The sequence below is a fragment of the Nylanderia fulva genome, unplaced genomic scaffold, assembly GCF_048542155.1.
Source record: "Nylanderia fulva isolate GAGA-0341 unplaced genomic scaffold, ASM4854215v1 Scaffold171, whole genome shotgun sequence".
In the NCBI taxonomy this organism is placed as follows: Eukaryota; Metazoa; Arthropoda; class Insecta; order Hymenoptera; family Formicidae; genus Nylanderia; species Nylanderia fulva.
Window position 1 is genome coordinate 35,664 of NW_028189957.1, and position 22,408 is coordinate 58,071.

General features: G+C 33.6%; 2 protein-coding genes across 2 annotated transcripts in view; one reads left to right on the forward strand and one right to left on the reverse strand.

Moving 5' to 3' along the window:
- Nucleotides 1–400: 400 nt before the first annotated feature.
- LOC146723727 (uncharacterized) lies at nt 401–4,933 on the forward strand. Its single transcript, XM_085481285.1, has one exon. The coding sequence runs from the start codon at nt 2,204–2,206 to the stop codon at nt 3,512–3,514; it is 1,311 nt and encodes a 436-aa protein (XP_085337411.1). The 5' UTR covers nt 401–2,203; the 3' UTR covers nt 3,515–4,933.
- Nucleotides 4,934–10,852: 5,919 nt separating this feature from the next.
- The window catches only part of LOC114946706 (very long chain fatty acid elongase AAEL008004-like), a 115,482-nt gene continuing 103,926 nt past the window's right edge, over nt 10,853–22,408 (reverse strand). The window contains exons 4-9 of the mRNA XM_085481295.1: nt 15,082–15,461; nt 12,232–12,398; nt 11,972–12,140; nt 11,601–11,733; nt 11,372–11,504; nt 10,853–11,216 (exon numbers count right to left, since the gene is read on the reverse strand). Of these exons, the coding sequence (XP_085337421.1) occupies nt 15,429–15,461 (33 nt within the window). The 3' untranslated portion in view covers nt 10,853–11,216; nt 11,372–11,504; nt 11,601–11,733; ... (1 more) ...; nt 12,232–12,398; nt 15,082–15,428. The remainder of the gene's footprint in view (nt 11,217–11,371; nt 11,505–11,600; nt 11,734–11,971; nt 12,141–12,231; nt 12,399–15,081; nt 15,462–22,408) is intronic.

Genomic DNA, 22,408 nt, shown 5'->3' on the forward strand with positions numbered 1-22,408 from the left:
ATCGCATTTAAAAACATTGATATTTGGCAGTCACGAGAGATACAGAATCACGTCGTGTTAGAGATGCGTACCTGAGACAGAGCGGCACGTGCTTAGTTAGGCTGTTAAACAGTTCGTTGCTAAGACGTTAAGACGTAAAGGGAAGGCGGTAACGGTGACTCTCAAAAATCAATCAATATATGCAAATTGTGCCAAGCTCTGTTTTATATAAAAATGTTAAAATGCATAAAAATATTAAAATAATTATCTGTTGAAATATTTTATATGTTAAACAATCCTTAACAGTACAATTCTAAAAATGAAGCGATATAAATAATTAACCATTTGAACATAAATTAAACAGTTAATTATCATAAACTATTTCTGTCTCTGTATATTATGTTATATCCCTCAAAGATATACCATAACTATTAAGAAATAGCTACTCGTTACATCCACTTGACGACGGACACTGACCGCGTAAAAACGCATACGCTGCGAGATATACGCGGAACCGAAATTGCTCAACGTGCAAACAAAGCAGAAGGACTTTGAATCTGCTTCGCTTGCACCTAGGTCCTTGACCGAGGAGGCCCGTTGCTAGGCACCCCTTCCGATCAAGGAAATCCCAAAAAGCGATATTATGAAAAGGGAGCAGAAACGCGCCGAATCGCTCAGTCGCAGTCGCAATAAGTCGCTCTCAAGACGCTCTCGCGTTGTTCGTTAAAACAATCTCGCTAGCCGTGTGCGATCTTAACATCTTCTCGCAGTCGCGCGCGATACGCGGAGTTATAGTTAAACAGTGCCGTTAAACCGATATACTCACAAGTATAACAGTGGTAAAATAAATAAAAGTCAAGCGGTTTACTCGAATAAAAGTTTTAATAATAAAAGTGAAGTGCATTTATTTCATCAACCCGAAATAAGTCCTGACGCCCCGGATCCTCATCCTAATTTGGCGCGACCCCTTGTGTCTCACCCGAGGCACACAACAAAATTGGTGGCAGCGGTGGGATTGCGCCGAAGAACCGTCAGGAACTACTCGGAGGAAGACCTGAAAAATACAGCAGTATTAATAATCAGGCACGTCAAAAATAATAATCGACGGGAAGCGGACAAAATAGAAGGCATCAAATAAGACCTGTAACATATACGCGCACATAAGGAAACAGACACGTCAGCCAGATAAATCAGCCGACGTATAAGCAGCAGCGTGCCGTACGTGCAAGAATACACACACACACGGACAACGCATCAGCAGACGTGAAGTAGGCCATCATCCAAGGACGCGACCTACGACAACACGAACAACGCATCACACCGTACCGCGACCCGCAGGATCACCTTACAACGCCGGATTGCCAGCCGTATCAACACCGCCGAGCGATGACCTGCAGCGTCAGCAAGCGAGCGATAATAATGCTAGCCGTATTAATGTAAGTCCGAATAAAACTTTTTATATACATATATTGCGTGAATGTTGGAGGAGAGCGAAACACCCCGACAAGCGTTAAAGAATAAATCATGGTTACATAGCGACTCAGCCAAACGGTCAATCAGAGCATTACCGTTAACTTTAAAAAATCTTGAAAACGTGCGAATAAAATTAGAAGCAATTTATTCAAGTGAGAGCGACTCAGAATCATTTACGCACGGGAAAGCCGAACGCGAATTTCCGTTTAATATTTTTGACAAAAGTTTATTTGAAAAAGGAGAAATCGACGCCGTTAAAAAATTAAGAAAAGAAAGTAAAGGACGCGTAAGTCGAACTTCTAGTAACGTGTCGCAACGCGGAGAATTCTCGCTTACGTCTTACGACAGTAGTATTTTTGATCCGAGCGAATATCAGGACATGTTGCGAACACCGCCGAACGGTGTCATGGATGTGTCCGAGGGTGCTATCGACCGCGAGATTGACCGTCTTCACGGCACCATAGCTTGCGACAATAATCGACTCGTGGAAGTCGATGTACATGCACTACCCCCTAATAGCGATATAGGAACAGATAACCCTCGCGATATTAGGCGAAACACAAATAGACGCGTTGAAGAAACCGAGATGCGCGAAACACCTAATTATAGGGAGATAGGAATAGAAAACCCTATGCTACGCGAAATAATGAGAGGCATGTGAGAATTAGATCAGATCCGCCGGGACACACACGCACGTACACTCGAGGGAGAAACGCGATACCCAGAGTACGATAACAAGAGATATGACGTTATGTACGGACGGACGGAGAATGACGCTAGACACCGACAAGGACCCCATGAGTATTTTATCTCATTAAAAGAAGCACGACAAATGATTCCGGAATTTAACGGGACGACACAACACAAACTGCAAGAATTCTTAAGCGCATGCACTTATGCTATGAAAAATATACACCCTGCTAATGAGAGAGGGTTGGTGGAAGCTATTTTGTGTACAAAATTAAAAGGCAAAGCAATGTTGGATTTTCAAACGCGAGACATACAGACATACGACGAACTCAAGCGACAATTGGAATGTACGTATCAGAGTAGGCGAAGTACTACGTATTTGCAGATAAAGTTCAATTCCTTAAAACAAAAGGCAAATGAAGGCGCGCAAGCTTTCGGAACGCGCGTCGATACCTTAGCTATGGAGTTATATGAATCTATGACGGAGGGAAAAGATCACTCCCCCATTGAAAAGCGGATCATACTAAGTACTATACAAAAACAAGCCTTGCAAAATTTCCAAATAGGACTACGCGACGAGATACAACTGCTTATTTGTTCTCGAAATTACCAAACGCTACAGGAGGCAATAACTGCTGCAACTGCCGAAGAAAAGGTAAAGGGCACAATCGCATCGCGATCAAGTCACTATACAAATCGAAATCGTTATGATGAAGCGCCGTCGCGACCATCAAAAAACGCCGTGCAATGCTATAAATGCGGAAAATCGGGACACTACGAGCGAGAATGCCGTAGTAGTAAATACGCGCTTCCTAAACCGGAGAAGTCAGATCGCGTAACTACAATAGAAAAATTTTGCAATTACTGCAAAAAACGCGGACACAACCGTGAAGAATGCTGGACATTAAATGGACGGTTAAAAACGACATCAAGTCACGATAGAATAAACGGTGATAAAAAATCGCGTAACGTTAATGTAACCAAAAGTCGTAAAAAGCTGAAAACGAGAAACAGTGATACGGATTCCGAGCGAAGCAGTAACGATGACGAGCAAAGTAGCGACGAGGACGAAAGACAAGAGAAAAAGAATAAGACGACACGCGCGCGGGAATATCAGATGTCACACGTGCGCCGAACGCCGAGAGAGAAAGAGAGTTTAAATATAATTAATCTGCCCATGCGAGAGGCAAAACACGGGAAAGTAAATATGCTTTACGATTCGGGAGCTACGATTTCATTGATAAAAGTGAAACTCTTAAAAGGCGAGACCGAAATTTACAACGATAAAATAACTCTCGTGGGAATAACCGGTCACAAGGCAAAGACGATCGGAAAAATGTACGCGACCATTAAGCTAACGGGAACAAAATAAAACACGCGATTTACGTTGTGAAAGATGATTTTCCGATGGAATTTGACGGAATTATAGGAATAGATTTCCTGAAGAAACAAAATGCTTTTTGCAACCATAGGAAACAGGAGCTGCAACTAGGAAACGCGGTAATAAAACTGCGCCCGTATGAGAAGATCCGATTACGGCCGCGCAGCGAAACGATTAACCGAAATTTAAATAGGTCACGAAAAAACGAATCTGAGGACGAACGCGATAAAAACGAGGGAGACTCGGAAAGAGAGACCCCGGTACGCGTAAGCCAGTATCGCTTATCACATATCCGACCCGCCGTAACTAAAAATATCGCAGGAATCATAAAAGCCGAACAAACCGCGCCAGGAATTTTTTATCGGACGATACCTAGACCAACAAAAAATTTTTTAAAACAAAATTGAAGTCGGTGAAAAAATGCTTATATATGACGAAACGCTACGACGAGGATAACCGAAAAGAAAACCTCCGACGCCTAATGTACAATAAGGTAGATACAAAAAAAAGAGGGGGAAGAAAAAGCGATACGCATGCACACGACAAAATTAAAGTTATTTATTAAACACTAGGGACTTACCTAATCATCATTAGATGAGCTCCTTACTAATACATATCCCGAGACAGCTAGATCACGACACACAAAAACAGTTTATATATCCAATGGTATCTAGCGGAATAATAATAATAATAATAATAATAATAATAATAATTTTAATCATAATACTTATTATTGCCATTGTAATTTGGAGAATAAAAAATAAAAAAAACACAAAAAGAAGGTACCTAGATTCATACTGAAAAGAAGCAATAGCACACGTTCTTAGAAAATAGGAAACGATTGTAATTAAATTGTAAACGGGCATAAAACATTTATAAGTTTTAATTGTAAGCGAAAAATTACGTACCTTCGTTTTTCTTCTTTAACGGGGGAGGGATGTTATATCCCTCAAAGATATAACTATTAAGAAATAGCTACTCGTGTTACATCCACTTGACGACGGACACTGACCGCGTAAAAACGCATACGCTGCGAGATATACGCGGAACCGAAATTGCTCAACGTGCAAACAAAGCAGAAGGACTTTGAATCTGCTTCACTTGCACCTAGGTCCTTGACCGAGGAGACCCGTTGCTAGGCACCCCTTCCGATCAAGGAAATCCCAAAAAGCGATATTATGAAAAGGGAGCAGAGACGCGCCGAATCGCTCAGTCGTAAAGTCACTCTCGCGTTGTTAGTTAAACGACCTCGCTAGCCGCGTGCGATATATAACATCTCTTCGCAATCGTGAACGAAACGCGAAGTTATAGTAAAACAGTGCCGTTAAACCGATATACTCACAAGTGTAACAGTGGTAAAATAAATAAAAGTCAAGCGGTTTACTTGAATAAAAGTTTTAATAATAAAAAGTGAAGTTCATTTATTTCATCAACCCAAAATAAGTCCCGACGCCCCGGATCCTCATCCTAATTTGGCGCGACCCCTTGTGTCTCACCCGAGGCACACAACACTATGAACATTAACATAAACTTTAATTAAAACATTAAAATTATTTATTTTATATTTTACAGTTACATACAATCACATAACGGAACTATATCTAAGAACATTCCAAAAATATATTTATTTTGAAGAAAATAATATCTGAAGCATTAATTAGAGCAAAAATTATTTTACGGAATAATCTCAATAATATATTAATAAAAAAAGTCATTTATAAGTTTAGCATAAACTGTATAAGATTTTCTTAATTTCTGAATAAGTATTTTCAGGGTTTATTACGTAAAAAAGGAAAAAATTTATAAAAATTAATGCATTTGAATTGTAGTTGCAATATTTTAATCATGATTGTTTCAAAAAAATTATGAATTTGATAAATAATAACAAAAAAATAAAAATAAAAATTATAAAACACAAGAATACCAACTGTAATAGCAGTCCTTAATATATTTAAGTTATAAACAAAGAGAGAGTAAAAGATCGAATAATCTAGCGAGACGTTATGTGGATCTTGATGCGACAGTGAAATTGCGCGAGCTTACGCTGACATTCAGCAGCGGCGTGTGAAATGAATGTCTGTATTTAATAAAAAAATATTTTTTCATTGTTACAGATTGACTTATGATAAATGAAATGAAGTGATGTTATACGTTAAACTCAATCTATGTTTTAAATTAAAAACTGACTTTATATAATAAAGTTGGAAAATATTTTTTAATGCTTATATTATATAGATATAAAATTGAGCAGATTTTAAAGTATTTTCTGCTAGTATTTTTTTAAGATAAAAATCGCATAGAATAATATACAAAAAGGAAGTTCTATCAGTTTAAAAAATTTTACAATTTATTTTATTTTTGGTAAAATTAATTTCGACGTAACTAGCAATTTTATTCAATAAATTCACGACGTTTCGACCATTTGGTTGTGGTCCTTATCAAGTGAGAATTCTATAACACAATATTTCACAATAGTTTTTAACAATGTTGTAACATACAAGAACATATTTAAATATTAAATTATAACAACGAACATACCCATCAATAATAAATAAGTATAAAGACCCAGCAAACACCGATATATAATTGTTACATTGCTATAATAATACGGAATATAACAGGTAATATAACGTGTACGTTACATGTAACATCCATGTTAATTGTAAGTTCCCACTCATAGATGTAACATTTTAATATAACATATATTACATTGTAGTTATATTGTAATTATATACCAAATGGCACATTGATGTATTGATAAGTCAGTGCTATCTTGGGATATAATGACAATATAACTACAATATAATATATGTAATATTAAAAATGTTACATCTATGAGTGGGAAATTACAACTAACATATACGTTACATGTAACATGCTTAAGTATATGACATTTATTTACTGTGTTTGCTGGGCTCTTTCCGGTGCTGTTTATCTGCTCCGTCAACGGAATTTTCGTGGATAATTTATATCAAAGATAATCTTTTCTGTCTTTATAAATAATCATCTAATATATACTAAATATGGATTTTCTACACAACGTGAAAGTAAATTGATCTATAATACGATCTACACTCCATTCCTCTCAGCCAACACGCGATGTTATTGCGACAATTAGATTAGATTAGATATATTTATTGCCGCCCCAATTGGGGATTACAAGGCGCTTTTTTTTTAAAGGAGCGTTCCCAAACCTTTATTCCTTCCTTTACCCTTTTTCCTTAGCCTAAACTTATACCTAAAACTTAATCTAATTACATATTTTTCGCCACGCCTCTCCTCTTCGCCGCCTTTCTCATCTTTTCTCGCATTTCTGCCTTACCTACACACACACACACGTCCGGCTTTCCCTAACCTTTCTTATTCTAAATTATCTTAACCTACGCAATCTTACATTCTACTTAGCCTATGTTGGACCTCCGCTTCCGGTTACCGTTATTCTTCCACTCCTTTCCTCTCCCTCCCTCTCTCTCTCTCACACACTCACTCACACACTCACTCCCCCCTCTCTCTCCCCTTATCTCCTACCCTCTCTCATCCCCCTGTCCTCCTTTTTCCTCCTTCTCCTTCTCCCCCCCTTTCCCTCTTACTTCCTCTAACCTTTTTAACCATATTTCCCCTTTCCCCTCCTCTCCTAATATCTCCTTTACCATTTCCTGCCAGCTCTCTTCCCTTCCCCAATCCATACATTCCTCCCACACATGCTCCCACGTCTCTAACCCTCTCCCACATATCCTGCACTTCCTATCCTCCTCCTTTTCCCAATACCTATTTCCCTTCATTTCATTCCCCAGTCTGTACCTTGCCATCCTCCTCCATCTACCTTCCGCCCACCCTTTCTTCAAATAGGGCCCGGAATCCCCTCCCCTTTAATCTGTTTGTACCACTTATTATATTCCGATTTTATCATTTTTCCTACCCTCTCCTCCCTCTGTTCCTTTCCTTCCCATTCCTCAACTTCTTCCCATCTGAACTCCCCCTTTTCCCTTCTTTCCTCTATCTCCCTTAATCCCATCCCCTTACCCTCAAAAAATTCCCTTCTTTCTCTCTCCCACCCTGACAATTCCCCTCCTTTTTTTTGCCCTTTCTTTAATCTCCCCCAAACATATTCTCGCCAACCATCCTCCCTTACCCTCCTCTAACCTTCTCTCATATCCCCATGCTCTTCTTCCCATCCTTGTCCTTATCTTTTCCCTTTGCAATTCCTCCCTTACCATATATCCAGGCGTTCCCCAATCCACTCCTAACATCCATCTCAGATACCTTTCTTGTATCCTTTTCAATCCCTCTCTCTCTTCCCATCCCCATATCTCCACCCCGTATCCTAAAACCGTCCATACTAACGCATCGAAGAGCCACAACCTCCTCCCCCAGTTATTCCCAAATCTCCTCTTACCTATTCCCCATACCTGTCCCATAATTGCTGCCCCTCTCTTTATTCTGTCCCTTACCTGTCCCTCTTGCCCCCCATTCCTTTGAATCACATATCCTAAATACTTGTACTCCTTTACCTCCTCTAATTTTTTTCCCTTCCAAAACCAACTAGCCTTTTTTAACCTCCCTCCTCCCCTTCTGCATCTCATCACCTTCGACTTCTTCTCATTCAGTTCCAGTCCCTTCCCCTCCAGATATCTCCCTAACCTCTCCATCATACACCTCATCCCCCCCTCATCTTCTGCCAACAGCACCACGTCATCCGCGTACGCTAATGTATAGACCTTGCCCTCTCCTAATCTCACACCCCCCCATCTCCCTTTCTCCATTTCCTCCTCCAAGTCCGCCATCAACATGTTAAACAGAAGCGGGCTCAGTGGGCATCCCTGTCTCACCCCCTCCCTGTCCAAAACTTCTCCCCCACCTCCTCCCCTATTCTAACCCTGAACCCTATCTCTCCTAGCACTTCCTCGCACCTCCTCACCGTCTCTTCCTTCACCCCCTTCCCTCTTAACGCCGCCATCAACTTCACTCTGTCCACCGAATCAAACGCTGCTCTCAGGTCCACAAACAGTAGTACCATTTGCTTTCCTTTCCTACTTATTTGTCTGTTTATTAAATAATTTAATACATAAATATTGTCCACTGTTCCCATCCCTTTCCTGAACCCCGTTTGATTCGGTGGCAACATCCCTTTTTCCTCTATCTCTCCCCTCAATCTCTCTGCCAACACCGTCGCATATACTTTGTATAAAGACGGTGTCAGAGTTACCCCCCTGTACTCCGAAACCTCCTTTCCCTCACCCCTCTTCAAGATTGGCACCACCAGCCCCTCACTCCACTCCCTTATCCACCCCTCCCCCTTCCATATCCTATTGCACAACTCCCATACCCACTTCTCTATTCCCTCTCCTCCAAATTTCCACACTTCTCCCGGAATCCCGTCCACCCCCACCGCTTTTCTTTCCTTTATCCTACCTATCGCCCTCCTAATTTCTCCCTTTTCTATCTGATCTTCCCCTCTCTCCTTCTCCGTCCTTCTTCCTCCCATTATCACTCTCGACTCTACCCCTCCTAATAGATCTCTAAAATATCTGTTCCATTTTTCCATCTCAATCCCCTCACCCATTCCTCCTTTTCCTTTTCCCCTTTCCCTCCTAACCACCTCCCAAACCTGCCCTTCCGTCCTCGCTTCCATTGCTTTCTTCGTCCACTCCTCATTCTCCTCCTCCTTCTTCTTTCTACATAATCTCTCATACTTCTTTTTTCTTTTCCTGTATTCTTCTCCTTTCCCCCCTATCCTCCTCCACCTTTTTAACTCCTTTACCACCTCCCCCTTCTCTCTTCTACACTCCCTACCAAACCACCCTCTCTTTTTTTCTTTCTTCTCCTTTCCTTCTCTCTCATTCCCCTTATCTAACACTTCCTGTATCTTCTTTTTCTTCTCCTCCCACTCTCCCTCTACACACCCTCCTCTTCTTGTTCATCCCTCTGCTTCCCCCAAATTTCCCCTATCTTCTCCCTAAATTCCTCCTTCCCCTCTTTCGTCCAGTTCCATCTCCTCCTCTTTTTTCCTTTTCTTTCCCCTCCTCCTCCTTTCCCTTCTAACCACACTATTAACGGCATGTGATCCGAGTCCATCCTTTCACCTATCTCTAACTTCCTGATTTCCTCTCTTACCTCCTCATTACCTATTATGTAATCTATTACCGATGATTGCGACAATTAAGAAAGAAAGAAAATTTGGAAACTAAGGAATTTGTATCCTGTGGTTGGGATCTCAGAAATTCCTTTTTGTTCCTTCTCCTAACTTCCTCTGTAAAGAAATAGACGAGAAAAATATTGGTCCGAAAGTCGGCTGAATCGGGAATCGAACCCGAGACCTTCCGCTTGCCGGGCGACTGCTCTTCCAACTGAGCTATTCAGACACTTACAAATCAATATTTCTCTCAATGTTTATACCCCCAAAGCGTCGTGATTCGTCTCAGATGCGACGAAACAATCGAAACAATAATAAGAATATTAAGTCGGCTTCTTAATTTTTAAAACACGATCTACACTTTATTCCTTTCAGCCAATAGAACCACACGCGATGTTATTGCGACAATTAAGAAAGAAAGAAAATTTGGTTGTAATACCTAATTTGGTTGTAATATATTCGGTTGTAAGTAAACACAGATTTGATTTTGAACATGATTTTAATTGGAAATCACAGACCATTTTGCACAATGAAAAACATGTAAGAAAGAGAGAGATTGCTGAAATGTTCTTCATAAAGAAGCATGATAATATTGTTAACCTACAGAAAGACACTGAGAATTTGACAAATATCTACGAAAAAATAATAAAGATTGTTTAGTGGTGCGTTTCAAACTCAGTCGTTGACGAAACATCATGGAGATGAGACGTGTTCCTCTTTTAACTATTAATTTTAAATAAGATCGGTTTTATGTTGCGTTAATCGCATTTTAATTGATGGGTATGTTTGTTGTTATAATTTAATATTTAAATATGTTCTTGTATGTTACAACATTGTTAAAAACTATTGTGAAATATTGTGTTATAAAATTCTCACTTGATAAGGACCACAACCAAATGGTCGAAACGTCGTAAATTTATTGAATAAAATTGCTAGTTACGTCAAAATTAATTTTACCAAATTTATTTTCACCACTAGCGTCCAATATTAATTTTAATTAATTTTATTTTATTCTATTAGATAAATTTAATAAATAAAATTCTTACAATTAAATGTGTAGATAATATAATTTAAGATTGACTTTTGGTGATCAATAAAATTATATTTGTTTTAAATATAAATTATATATATGTTTTATTATTAAAAAAATTAGTATTATTAATAAACTTATTATACATATACAATCATAAATATATTATACAGAGATATGATATACTGTATACGTACAATTACATTCTTTATGTACATAAAAATATTGCTCATATAAATATATATTACATTATAAATACATAAAGAATATGTTTTATATTATAGATAGATAGAATAGTTAATTAACTCTATCATTATAAAAATCTAACAGGTATTACGATTTATATGCTAATATTTGTACAATATCGAATAAATCGTTACATTCTGGGTCATATTTTGGGTCATTGGCATATGAAGATCGATCAAACTTTTTTTCCATTTTGTTCCATTTCTTTTTTAATATGTCCTTAAGGTCTTGCTGTTGTTTAGGTGTCAGTTCATGTATGGAAGGAAGCTCAAAGACGATATGCGCTGAAATAAATAAATTCTCATGAAAGATTTGCACATAAAAGAGTAATTATGTTAGTGACTTTTTCATCACACATTACTGTTAAATAGCTTAATTTAAAAAAAATTTAATTTGTTAATTAAGATCTTATCATTTATAATAAAATAAAAATACTTACGTAAAATGTAATCAGATTTATATATTATATCCTTTGTTTGACAGTACTTTATTTTAAATCCTTGGAATTCAATCAATTGTCTTAAGTAACCATCGGCATTAACGTGATAATAATGAAAATCTGAAACGTATTTCTGCATGTGACATGAAAATATAAAAATAATAATTAAAAATATGTAACAGGTGGTTAGAAAATAGTACATATTTAAAATATATTAACGGATGCATACCATAAAATATTTTCCATAAATTGGATGATTCAGCATTTTATTATACAATCCAAATGCGTCATGTGCGAGGACCATTGTCAAATGGAAGCACCCTCCACGTTTCAGTAGTTTAGATACATTTTTAATTTCTTGCCTATTAAATAAACAAAAAAGAAGTTATTTTCTAAAAGTTACGTATTTATTGAAAAATTTTTAGACTACGAAATTTATTTCAAGCTGATCCTATTTTGATAATAACGGGATAATCTAAATAATTTTTGTTTTCTAAATATGATTATTTTTCAAATATTCCGCATAAATGTCGAAAATATATTTAAAAAAGTGCTGTATCGTGGAAATAATTAACTATATAATATTTAATTTATACTTACAGAACATTATTACGTGAATTTATGGTGGAATATGAGAAAACGTGATCAAATTGACCTATATATTGCTCGGGTAGATTTTCCGCTTGAATATCCAATATATCGAAATCTATTCTTTCGCCAGTGTATTTTCTTCTCGCGTATTCTATCATAACTTCCAAACTATCGGTACCTTGAAGTAACAATTGAGAATTAAGAAATAATTCCGTTTAAATTTATTTTATATATATTTTTTATATAATACTTTTTTTTTTAATGCTTACCTATTAATGTAGAGATTCGTGATGTAGATGCGGCAGCAAGACCATTTTAGTCGTCTGGCCGAAAGCACAATTGATCTCCATGCATTTTCCGGGAGATAATAGTTTTTCCTTAATTGGATCCCATATCATAATATTTCTATCAACGAGTATTTCTTTTAGTGTGCCTCCTGGATGGACATTCATAGTTCTTGATCGATTAAATCAATTACACCGAGTGTATTACAATATTTATATTATTATATTCTTGGAGTTTTGTTTGTCGAACGAAATTCAGGTGACGAATAAATTAGCAGATATTATATGATAGAGGAACACACTGTAATAATACACAAAATTTGCACGACAGAAGATATGACATAGACAGAACGCTGTACACCATAGAATGTGCCGGAGCCAAATTTTTCATCCTGTGCATCTCATCATTTCCCCTCCCCAGCCTAGGCACAAGCCTGACGAAGGGAGGGACCAACCAATTAGGAAACAGCTATTGTGTATGTTCAGCACAAATACTAGAATTTTGTAAAAGATGTATTGGATTGTGTCGATCTTGAAAAAGAGAAGGGGCGAGAGAGAAAGAGAAATCGAGAAGACAGGAGGAAGAGAGCATCGCAAAAGAATAAAAAGTAAAAGAATAATCGAGAAAGAAAAAATAAAAATGCACTGCTCGCAATGGAGAAAAAAAATATATATATATATTGGAAAATTAAATATTAAATAAGAGAACATAGGACGAATCAAGAGACACGGTAGTGTCTTGCGACCAGTTAAGGGCGTAGCGGAGACACCGTGTATCTTAACGCGAGTCGGACATTTGAGTCTTTATAATATTTCGAATCCTCAATAATGGCTGAAGCAATCGAGTTTATACTAGACTTAATCGATAGATTGAGTTTGAATTATATAATAAAAGTGTCTTTATTTCTGCTCTACGTGATTTGTAAGCAGAGATATATAAATGCAAAGTCGAAATATGAAAAATTTCTATTAAGAAACGTCCCCGTCATCATTATAATCTCTAAAAACTCACCTTTAAAAAAAGGTAAAAAAAGGCGACCAGTTAAGGGCACGCCATTAACAAAAATTATCCATTGCAAACCCATGTAGAATCCTATCCTATTGCAAACCCATGTAGAATCCTATGAAAAATTAATCATTGCAAACCCATGTAGAATCCTAGGCAAAATTAACCATTGCAAACCCATGTAGAATCGTACCCATTGCAAACCTATGTAGAATCCTATGAAAAATTAACCATTGCAAACTCATGTAGAATCTTATGAAAAATTAACCATTGCAAACCTATGTAGAATTGTATTAAAAATTATCCATTGCAAACTTATGTAGAATCCTACATTGCAAACCCATGTACAATAGAATTGTATGAAAAATTATCGATTATAAACCCATGTACAATCGTAACAAAAGTAATGAAATAAAAAAAAATTGCGCCAAGTGAAAGTAGAAACTTGTACCAGTGGAAAATTAAAGTTGCAGACATATATAGAGTCGTATAATGAATCAGTAAAAATTTAAATTTGCAAATGTAGAATCGTACCATAAAAAAACTTATCTTTTAAAAAAAAAGATAAACAAGATGCCAAGTCCATGCGCCATGTGAAAAAGAAATAAAAAAATTTTAGTTAAAAAAACTGGGAGCGCTGCTAAATAATATTCTAACAATATTAAAATTAAATTGTTACTTTTAAGCTCATTACAGTTAAAATATGTTTTGTGTTTAAATTAATTAATGTTACTTTAAGGTGCATTGTAATTTTGAAACTTAGCAGCGCGCCCAGTTTTTTTAACTAAAATTTTTTTATTTCTTTTTCACATGGCGCATGGACTTGGCATCTTGTTTATCTTTTTTTTTAAAAGATAAGTTTTTTTATGGTACGATTCTACATTTGCAAATTTAAATTTTTACTGATTCATTATACAACTCTATATATGTCTGCAACTTTAATTTTCCACTGGTACAAGTTTCTACTTTCACTTGGCGCAATTTTTTTTTTATTTCATTACTTTTGTTACGATTGTACATGGGTTTATAATCGATAATTTTTCATACAATTCTATTGTATATGGGTTTGCAATGTAGGATTCTACATAAGTTTGCAATGGATAATTTTTAATACAATTCTACATGGGTTTGCAATGGTTAATTTTTCATAGGATTCTACATAAGTTTGCAATGGTTAATTTTTCATAGGATTCTACATAGGTTTGCAATGGGTACGATTCTACATGGGTTTGCAATGGTTAATTTTGCCTAGGATTCTACATGGGTTTGCAATGATTAATTTTTCATAGGATTCTACATGGGTTTGCAATAGGATAGGATTCTACATGGGTTTGCAATGGATAATTTTTGTTAATGGCGTGCCCTTAACTGGTCACCTTTTTTTACCTTTTTTTAAATTCAAGTAACGTGCAATTGCTAGCCAATTTTGAGAATCATAGTTGACGCGATAATAACCTGTTATTCAACAAATAAATTTTATCGATTATTTTTTTATTGTATGTCATAAAAAATGTATAATTATGTATATATTATAGTAAAAGATACACAATTTTTATCAGTTATAACATTTCACGCCGGTAATCAAAATTAAAAAATAAGACTTTGAAACATTAAGTGGCCTACAGAATTATATAAACTGAAATTATATTTAGTTGGAAAATAAGTTTTATGTGCGCGTTTTTTATCTTAAATTTAAAAGACACATGAATAAAAATATGTAATAAATATAGATATTTTTGTAGAAATAAAATCGAAATGACACCATTATATGTCAAAATGATGTAATTTTGATGTTTAATGTTTGTTACTTTGGATATTATATGATTCACCTTCTTGTTGTCTGTTGACAATAATCCATTTATCTTTCTTAGTAAAGGGTATTTTCAATTCCGGATTTAACTCCGTTAAATATAAATAATTAGAAGAGTCTTATTGTAAGCTAAAATCGGCGTCCGCATCCTTAGTAAAGCTGACAGGTATAAAATAAGATGTTCCATCAGATTCGACGTCAAATTCTTTTGATATTTTTATATGACTGGTTTGATAATCTAGTGTCACATTTAATACAGGATAGTTTAGGTTTTGTACCCAAATATCCATTATCTTTTTTATGTTTATATCAAATGGTTCCAAATAATATTCATGGATGCCAGCCTGCATAAGGTTCCAGAGATTGTCAGTAGTTTTCAAAGTAAAGAAAGTAGTATGTCTGTAAAATTAAACATTTTGATCAAGAATCACTATAGTATGTGTATGTATGTATATATATATATATATATATATATATATATATATATATGTAACATATATATGTGTGCATTGATATAAAAATCAATTAGTGTAAAAAAAAACACATAGATCTTTCCAACAAAAAGTACATAAATTGCAACTAGTAGCTGCATAGTTTTTCAGTATATTCAGTATATTTTCAAGTATATAAATTGCAACTAACACAGTTATAGCTATTAAAATAAATATATAATTATTACTAAATAATATAATTTTAAATATTACTAAATAATAGTAATAACTTTAATTTAATACGGCTAAAATTTCTACATAGCTATAAATCTAAACTATGCTAAATTTAATTAATATAATAAAAAATATATGGTTCTTTTTATTATAATACGTTGCATATAGTTATTATTATCCTTAAATAATGACATAACGGAGTGCATTAATATACTTCACACGTATTATATATGCAACTAAATAATAAATTTGTAGCATTTAATTAGTTTTTTTAATGTAAAAAGAATTTAATGTTGAACAAAAATAATGTTTTATAATATACTGGATATCATCAATGTGATTGTTCTTATTCAAAATAAAGCGTTATATATTTTTGTCTTCAAAAATATTATTTCTAAAAAAAATGTTTCAAATAAAAGTTGTATGGTTTCAAAGGAACCATATAAGCTGGTGACAATGGTTCGACCTTGGATAGTTGTTTGAAGATCACATGAAAATAACTTTCAATTTCTAAAACTAGTTTCTGGAACTTCCAATTTTTTATTGCATATGTTGTATATTTAATCGGTAATCATTTCGTTATGGTAAGATTTCCAAAAATGACGAATATTCTATTAAATATTTTACAATTTATGTCAAAAAATTGGTAACTTCAAACCTTATAACTCAAAAAGTACTTAATGAAAAAATTATTTATTATAGTGTTTTGAAGTGTTTTCGAGATAAGCTACAAAAATATACACTGAAAAATAGGGGTTTCCAGTTTCCATTTAAGAAATCTAAGATGATCTTTATGTGATCTTGAAACGACTATCCAAGATCGAATCATTGTCCCTCTTGAAGCCAACTTTAATTTAAAACATTTTTTTAGAAACAATATTTTTGGAGATTAAGATTTCTAATGCTTTATTTTGAACATCCGGTATAAGTACTTTTTACTTAAAATTGATTCTCTATATAAAATAGTTATTTACAAAATCACCCTCATTTTATTATATTGCATAAAATAATGCAAATAAATATTATGCTAATTATAGTTTAATTTTTAATTTAATGATTTTTATCCTTTTATTATGTTTTAATATTAAATTTGATATATTTAAGAAAGTACACACACACACAATATATATGATTGCATAGATTATTTCAGTATTTATATATATGTCGCTGCCAATGGTTATTTACAGCAAATAGCTTTTGACTAGTCAAATGCTATCTGCCATATGTCAAATGGTTTTCTTATGGACCTCTTTTCAAATGCTTTCTTCTCAGCTTTCCTAGTCAAATGTTATTTTCCTAATAAAATATTATTTGACTGAACCTCTGTTAGGCAAATGGTATTTAGCATATACTTTTTGACGCGAAGCGAGGTTCTATATAGGTTTCCAACATTCCATGGGATTGTAACATTGTATATATTACCATTGCAAACCCATGTAGAATCCTACCTATGAAAAATTAATCATTGCAAACCCATGTAGAATCCTAGGCAAAATTAACCGTTGCAAACCCATGTAGAATCGTACCCATTGCAAACCTATGTGGAATCCTATGAAAAATTAACCATTGCAAACCCATGTAGAATCCTATGAAAAATTAACCATTGCAAACCCAGAGTAAAATTGTATTAAAAATTATCCATTGCAAACTTATGTAGAATCCTACATTGCAAATCCATGTACAAAAGAATTGTATGAAAAATTATCGATTATAAACCCATGTACAATCGTAACAAAAGTAATGAAATAAAAAAAATTGCGCCAAGTGAAAGTAGAAACCTGTACCAGTGGAAAATTAAAGTTGCAGACATATATAGAGTCGTATAATGAATCAGTAAAAATTTAAATTTGCAAATGTAGAATTGTACCATAAAAAAACTTATCTTTTAAAAAAAAAAGATAAACAAGATGCCAAGTCCATGCGCCATGTGAAAAAGTGTTAAACAAAAAAGTATTTTTAAATAAAAAAATCTATCAATTGACAAAAATTTATATTCTAAAATTAATATCTCTACGAAAAGTAATGTCCAAAAATTGCGCGAATAAATAAACATTTTTATAAAAATTAAAATTTAAAAACTTACGCAAATTTAAAATTAATATAAAATAAAAAGAAATAAAAAAATTTTAGTTAAAAAAACTGGGCGCGCTGCTAAATAATATTTTAATAATATTAAAATTAAATTGTTACTTTTAAACTCATTGCAGTTAAAATATGTTTTGTGTTTATATTAATTAATGTTACTTTAAGGTGCATTGTAATTTTGAAACTTATCAGCGCGCCCAGTTTTTTTAACTAAAATTTTTTTATTTCTTTTTATTTTATATTAATTTTAAATTTGCATAAGTTTTTAAATTTTAATTTTTTATAAAAATGTTTATTTATTCGCGCAATTTTTGGACATTACTTTTTGTAGAGATATTAATTTTAGAATATAAATTTTTGTCAATTGATAGATTTTTTTATTTAAAAATACTTTTTTGTTTAACACTTTTTCACATGGCGCATGGACTTGGCATCTTGTTTATCTTTTTTTTTTAAAAGATAAGTTTTTTTATGGTACGATTCTACATTTGCAAATTTAAATTTTTACTGATTCATTATACGACTCTATATATGTCTGCAACTTTAATTTTCCACTGGTACAAGTTTCTACTTTCACTTGGCGCAATTTTTTTTATTTCATTACTTTTGTTACGATTGTACATGGGTTTATAATCGATAATTTTTCATACAATTCTTTTGTACATGGATTTGCAATGTAGGATTCTACATAAGTTTGCAATGGATAATTTTTAATACAATTTTACTCTGGGTTTGCAATGGTTAATTTTTCATAGGATTCTACATGGGTTTGCAATGGTTAATTTTTCATAGGATTCCACATAGGTTTGCAATGGGTACGATTCTACATGGGTTTGCAACGGTTAATTTTGCCTAGGATTCTACATGGGTTTGCAATGATTAATTTTTCATAGGTAGGATTCTACATGGGTTTGCAATGGATAATTTTTGTTAATGGCGTGCCCTTAACTGGTCGCCTTTTTTTACCTTTTTTTTTCTTTACATCAATTGATTATCTAATCGATTGATATAAAAATATGTGTGGTTATATATATATATATATATATTTATTTCAAAAAATTTTAATTTTTTAGTTAAAATATCGAGATAACAATATTTATATTACATTTCTTTAAAATTTTTTATTGCATGTAATAGCATTTATTCAAAAATTATTATTTAATTTAATTTTTTATAAAATCTTTTTCTTTAATTATCGAAAACGACTCAAAAATTGGACCGTTGAACACTGTAATATACGTATACGTACATACCTATAATATGAAAAAAAGGAGCAAGTGTCTTAATTTCAATATCGTTAGCATGTTTTGCAAAATAGATATTAAAATTTGCATTTATTTGACGAGATTTATGTTGAAGTTCGACTATGTTCAAGTCCACCATTCCGGTACCTGAAAAGACCTATAGACAGATTGATGCAATCAGGTAAATATATAATAATAATCGAAAAATAGTTTTAAATTAGCAATATGCATTAACATACAAACAATTATTTGCTGCATCTAAAAACAGCTTTGCTTTTATATATAATATAATTTTATCATATTATGTATTATAAAATTGTAAAATTATAATATTTTTAATTTGTAAAATTATAATAATTTAATTTGTTTTTTTAAATAATACGTAACTATTTGACATAAAAAATTTTTGTTAAATTATATTATAAGATATACTTGCAAAGTTTTATTTCTTGATTATAATAACATAATCTAAATACACTCAATGCTATATGTTCTATAATATTTTTTACGAAATAATTAAGATATTGTAAGAAATTAAGAAAATATCATAACACATATTTGCATTTCTTCTATTGTTAGCGAATGAAAAGACAATTTCAGAATTTTCTTACGTTTGCCAAAAGAATTAATAAAAAAAATATATATATATAAGCACAGTCTATCGGTATGTCTGTCTGTATATCTGTGTCTGTATGACCGCGAACTACTTATCCATGCTAAATTTTGCGAACTACTTCCACATTTATAGACCAATTTTCACCAAATTGGTACCAAAATGTTGCAAATTTTTTGAAGGTGGCTGCTGTGTGTTAAGTTTTACACCTCCATCCACGGTGCGTGGATGGAGGTGTAAAACTTAAAAAAACCACCTACGCAATCGCATATATATAAACCGATTTTCACGAAATTGGTACCAAAATTTTGTAAATTTTTCGGAGATGACTACTAGGTAGCTTTTTTTTAGTTTTACACTCCCACTCATGCACCCACCCACGCATACACGTCTTAATGGACCGATTTTTTCGAAATCGAAACCAAAATTTAGCAAATTTTTTGGGGGATAGCTACTATATAATGTTTTTTAAGTTTTGCCAACCCACTAATCCACCCACGCATTCAAGTATTTATTGACTGATTTTTTCGCAAATGGTACTAAAATTTTGAAAATTTTTCGGAGGTGGCTACTATGTATGTTTTTTAAGTTTTACACTACGATCCACGCATCCACCCACGCATTCATGCATTTATTGACCAATTTTCACGAAATTAGTACAAAAATTTCGCAAATTTTTTGGAGATGACTATTATATAATTTGTTTTTAGTTTTGCCCCCACACGCACCCACCCACGCATTTACACATTTATTAACTGATTTTCCCAAAATTGGTAACAAAATTTTGCAAATTTATCGGGAATGGCTACTACTGTGGTTTTTTTATTAAAAAAAATTTTTTATGTAGAGGAGGCTGTTTTCGGAAAAAAAATTTGTTTAGATTTCTACGCCAATGTGTTTAGAATGTTCCAAAACATTGAAAAAAATTATTTTTTTTAATTTTACACCTCCAATCATCCACCCAGTCACGCACTTCCTTAATGGATCGATTCCCTTGAAACTGGTACTAAAATTTTGAAAATTTTTCGGGGATGGCTAATATGTGGTTTTTTTTATTTTACATCGCTGCCCACGCACCCATCCATGCACTTATACATTTATTGACCAATTTTATCGAAATTGGTACAAAAATTTTGCAAATTTTTCGGGAGTAGAGGCGATGGTAATTTTTTTTAAGTTTTATACCTTTACGCACTTATCCATGCATCTACCCATGCACTGACAAATTTATTGACAGATTTACTTGAAATTGGTATCAAAATTTTGCTAATTTTTTATGGATGGCTATTATATGTGGTTTTTTAAGATTTATACTTTCACTCATCCCATTCACGCACCCACCCACGCAAAACCTAATTAATGGACCAATTCCCTTGAAATTGGTAGCAAAATTTTAAAAATTTTTCGAGAATGGCAACAAACTAATATTTCAGAGCTAAAACATAAAAAGTGTGTGGAAATTAAAATAACAAAAAAATATTAATAAGAAAAAAAAATTATAAATATAAAATATAAATATTTAAGAACATAAATATGATGTTTTTTAAATCGGCCAACAGAGCCAAAGCACGAAAAATTAATTATTCGGAACTGTATCTCTTGGTTTGAGATCACTAAGTTCCATATATAAATTAATCTCAAAACTTACATATGGAGAATATTTCTTTCTGATAAATATTTAAGTTTATGAAAACGCAGCCCAAAATAAAATATCCGGCAGTGAAAAAAAAAAATAACATAGTAGTCATTCTCGAAAAATTTGCATCATTTGTGTATAAATTTTTAAAAATTGGTCTACAAATGTAAAAGTAGTTCGCGGTTATATAGACAGAACAACTAGCGCGGTCCGAATAGCTAGTATTCTTATAATTAATATTAAAATATGAAACAACCTTGGCCATGATATATGTTTCGAAGTACGTAATAAAGCCTTCATTTAACCACCATGTAGATCGACAAGATGGATCGAAAAGATGACCAACCCACTGATATATTATCTCGTGAGTTATTGTACGGATTATCACAGTCTTAAACGCAGCAGAATATATTTCTTCATTGTAGATAATGTCTGCTTCACTGCAAATTATTTATTTTTAATTAGTTCAAAATTATTTGTGTTTATATAGTTACATAATTTAATTACGAGGTGTGTTCAAAAAGTATCGCGAATTTTGAATTTCCGCGGGTTACGTATATTCGATTTTCGATTTTTTTGTGGCGTTATGTTGGTACTCATGTTTCTCATTTATGCCGACAAGTACGGGCCATTTTGAATGTTCAGTTAATTTTTGACAGCTGCTTTGCTAGCACGTGTTTTGGCTCGTCTTCGATTTTTGCCTATTCCAAAAAATGGATCAAAGAATCTGTATCAAATTTTGTGTGAAAAACAAAATTAAGTGCGCGGACGCATTCCGAATGTTGACTGTGGCATATGGTGAAGCTACCTTGGACCGAAGCAACGTTTATCGGTGGTACAAAATGTTTTCCGAGGGCCGAGAAGATGTGAACGACGAAGAGCGTGCCGGACGCCCGAGCACGTCAACAACAGACGAAAACATTGATGAAGTGAAGAAAATAGTATTGGTCAATCGTCGAATCACCGTTAGAGAAGTTGCTGAGGACCTAAACATATTGATTGGCTCGTGCCATTCGATTTTTACCAATGATTTGAGCTTGACACGGGTCGCCGCGAAATTCGTACCAAAATTGCTCAATTTCGACCAAAAACAGCATCGCATT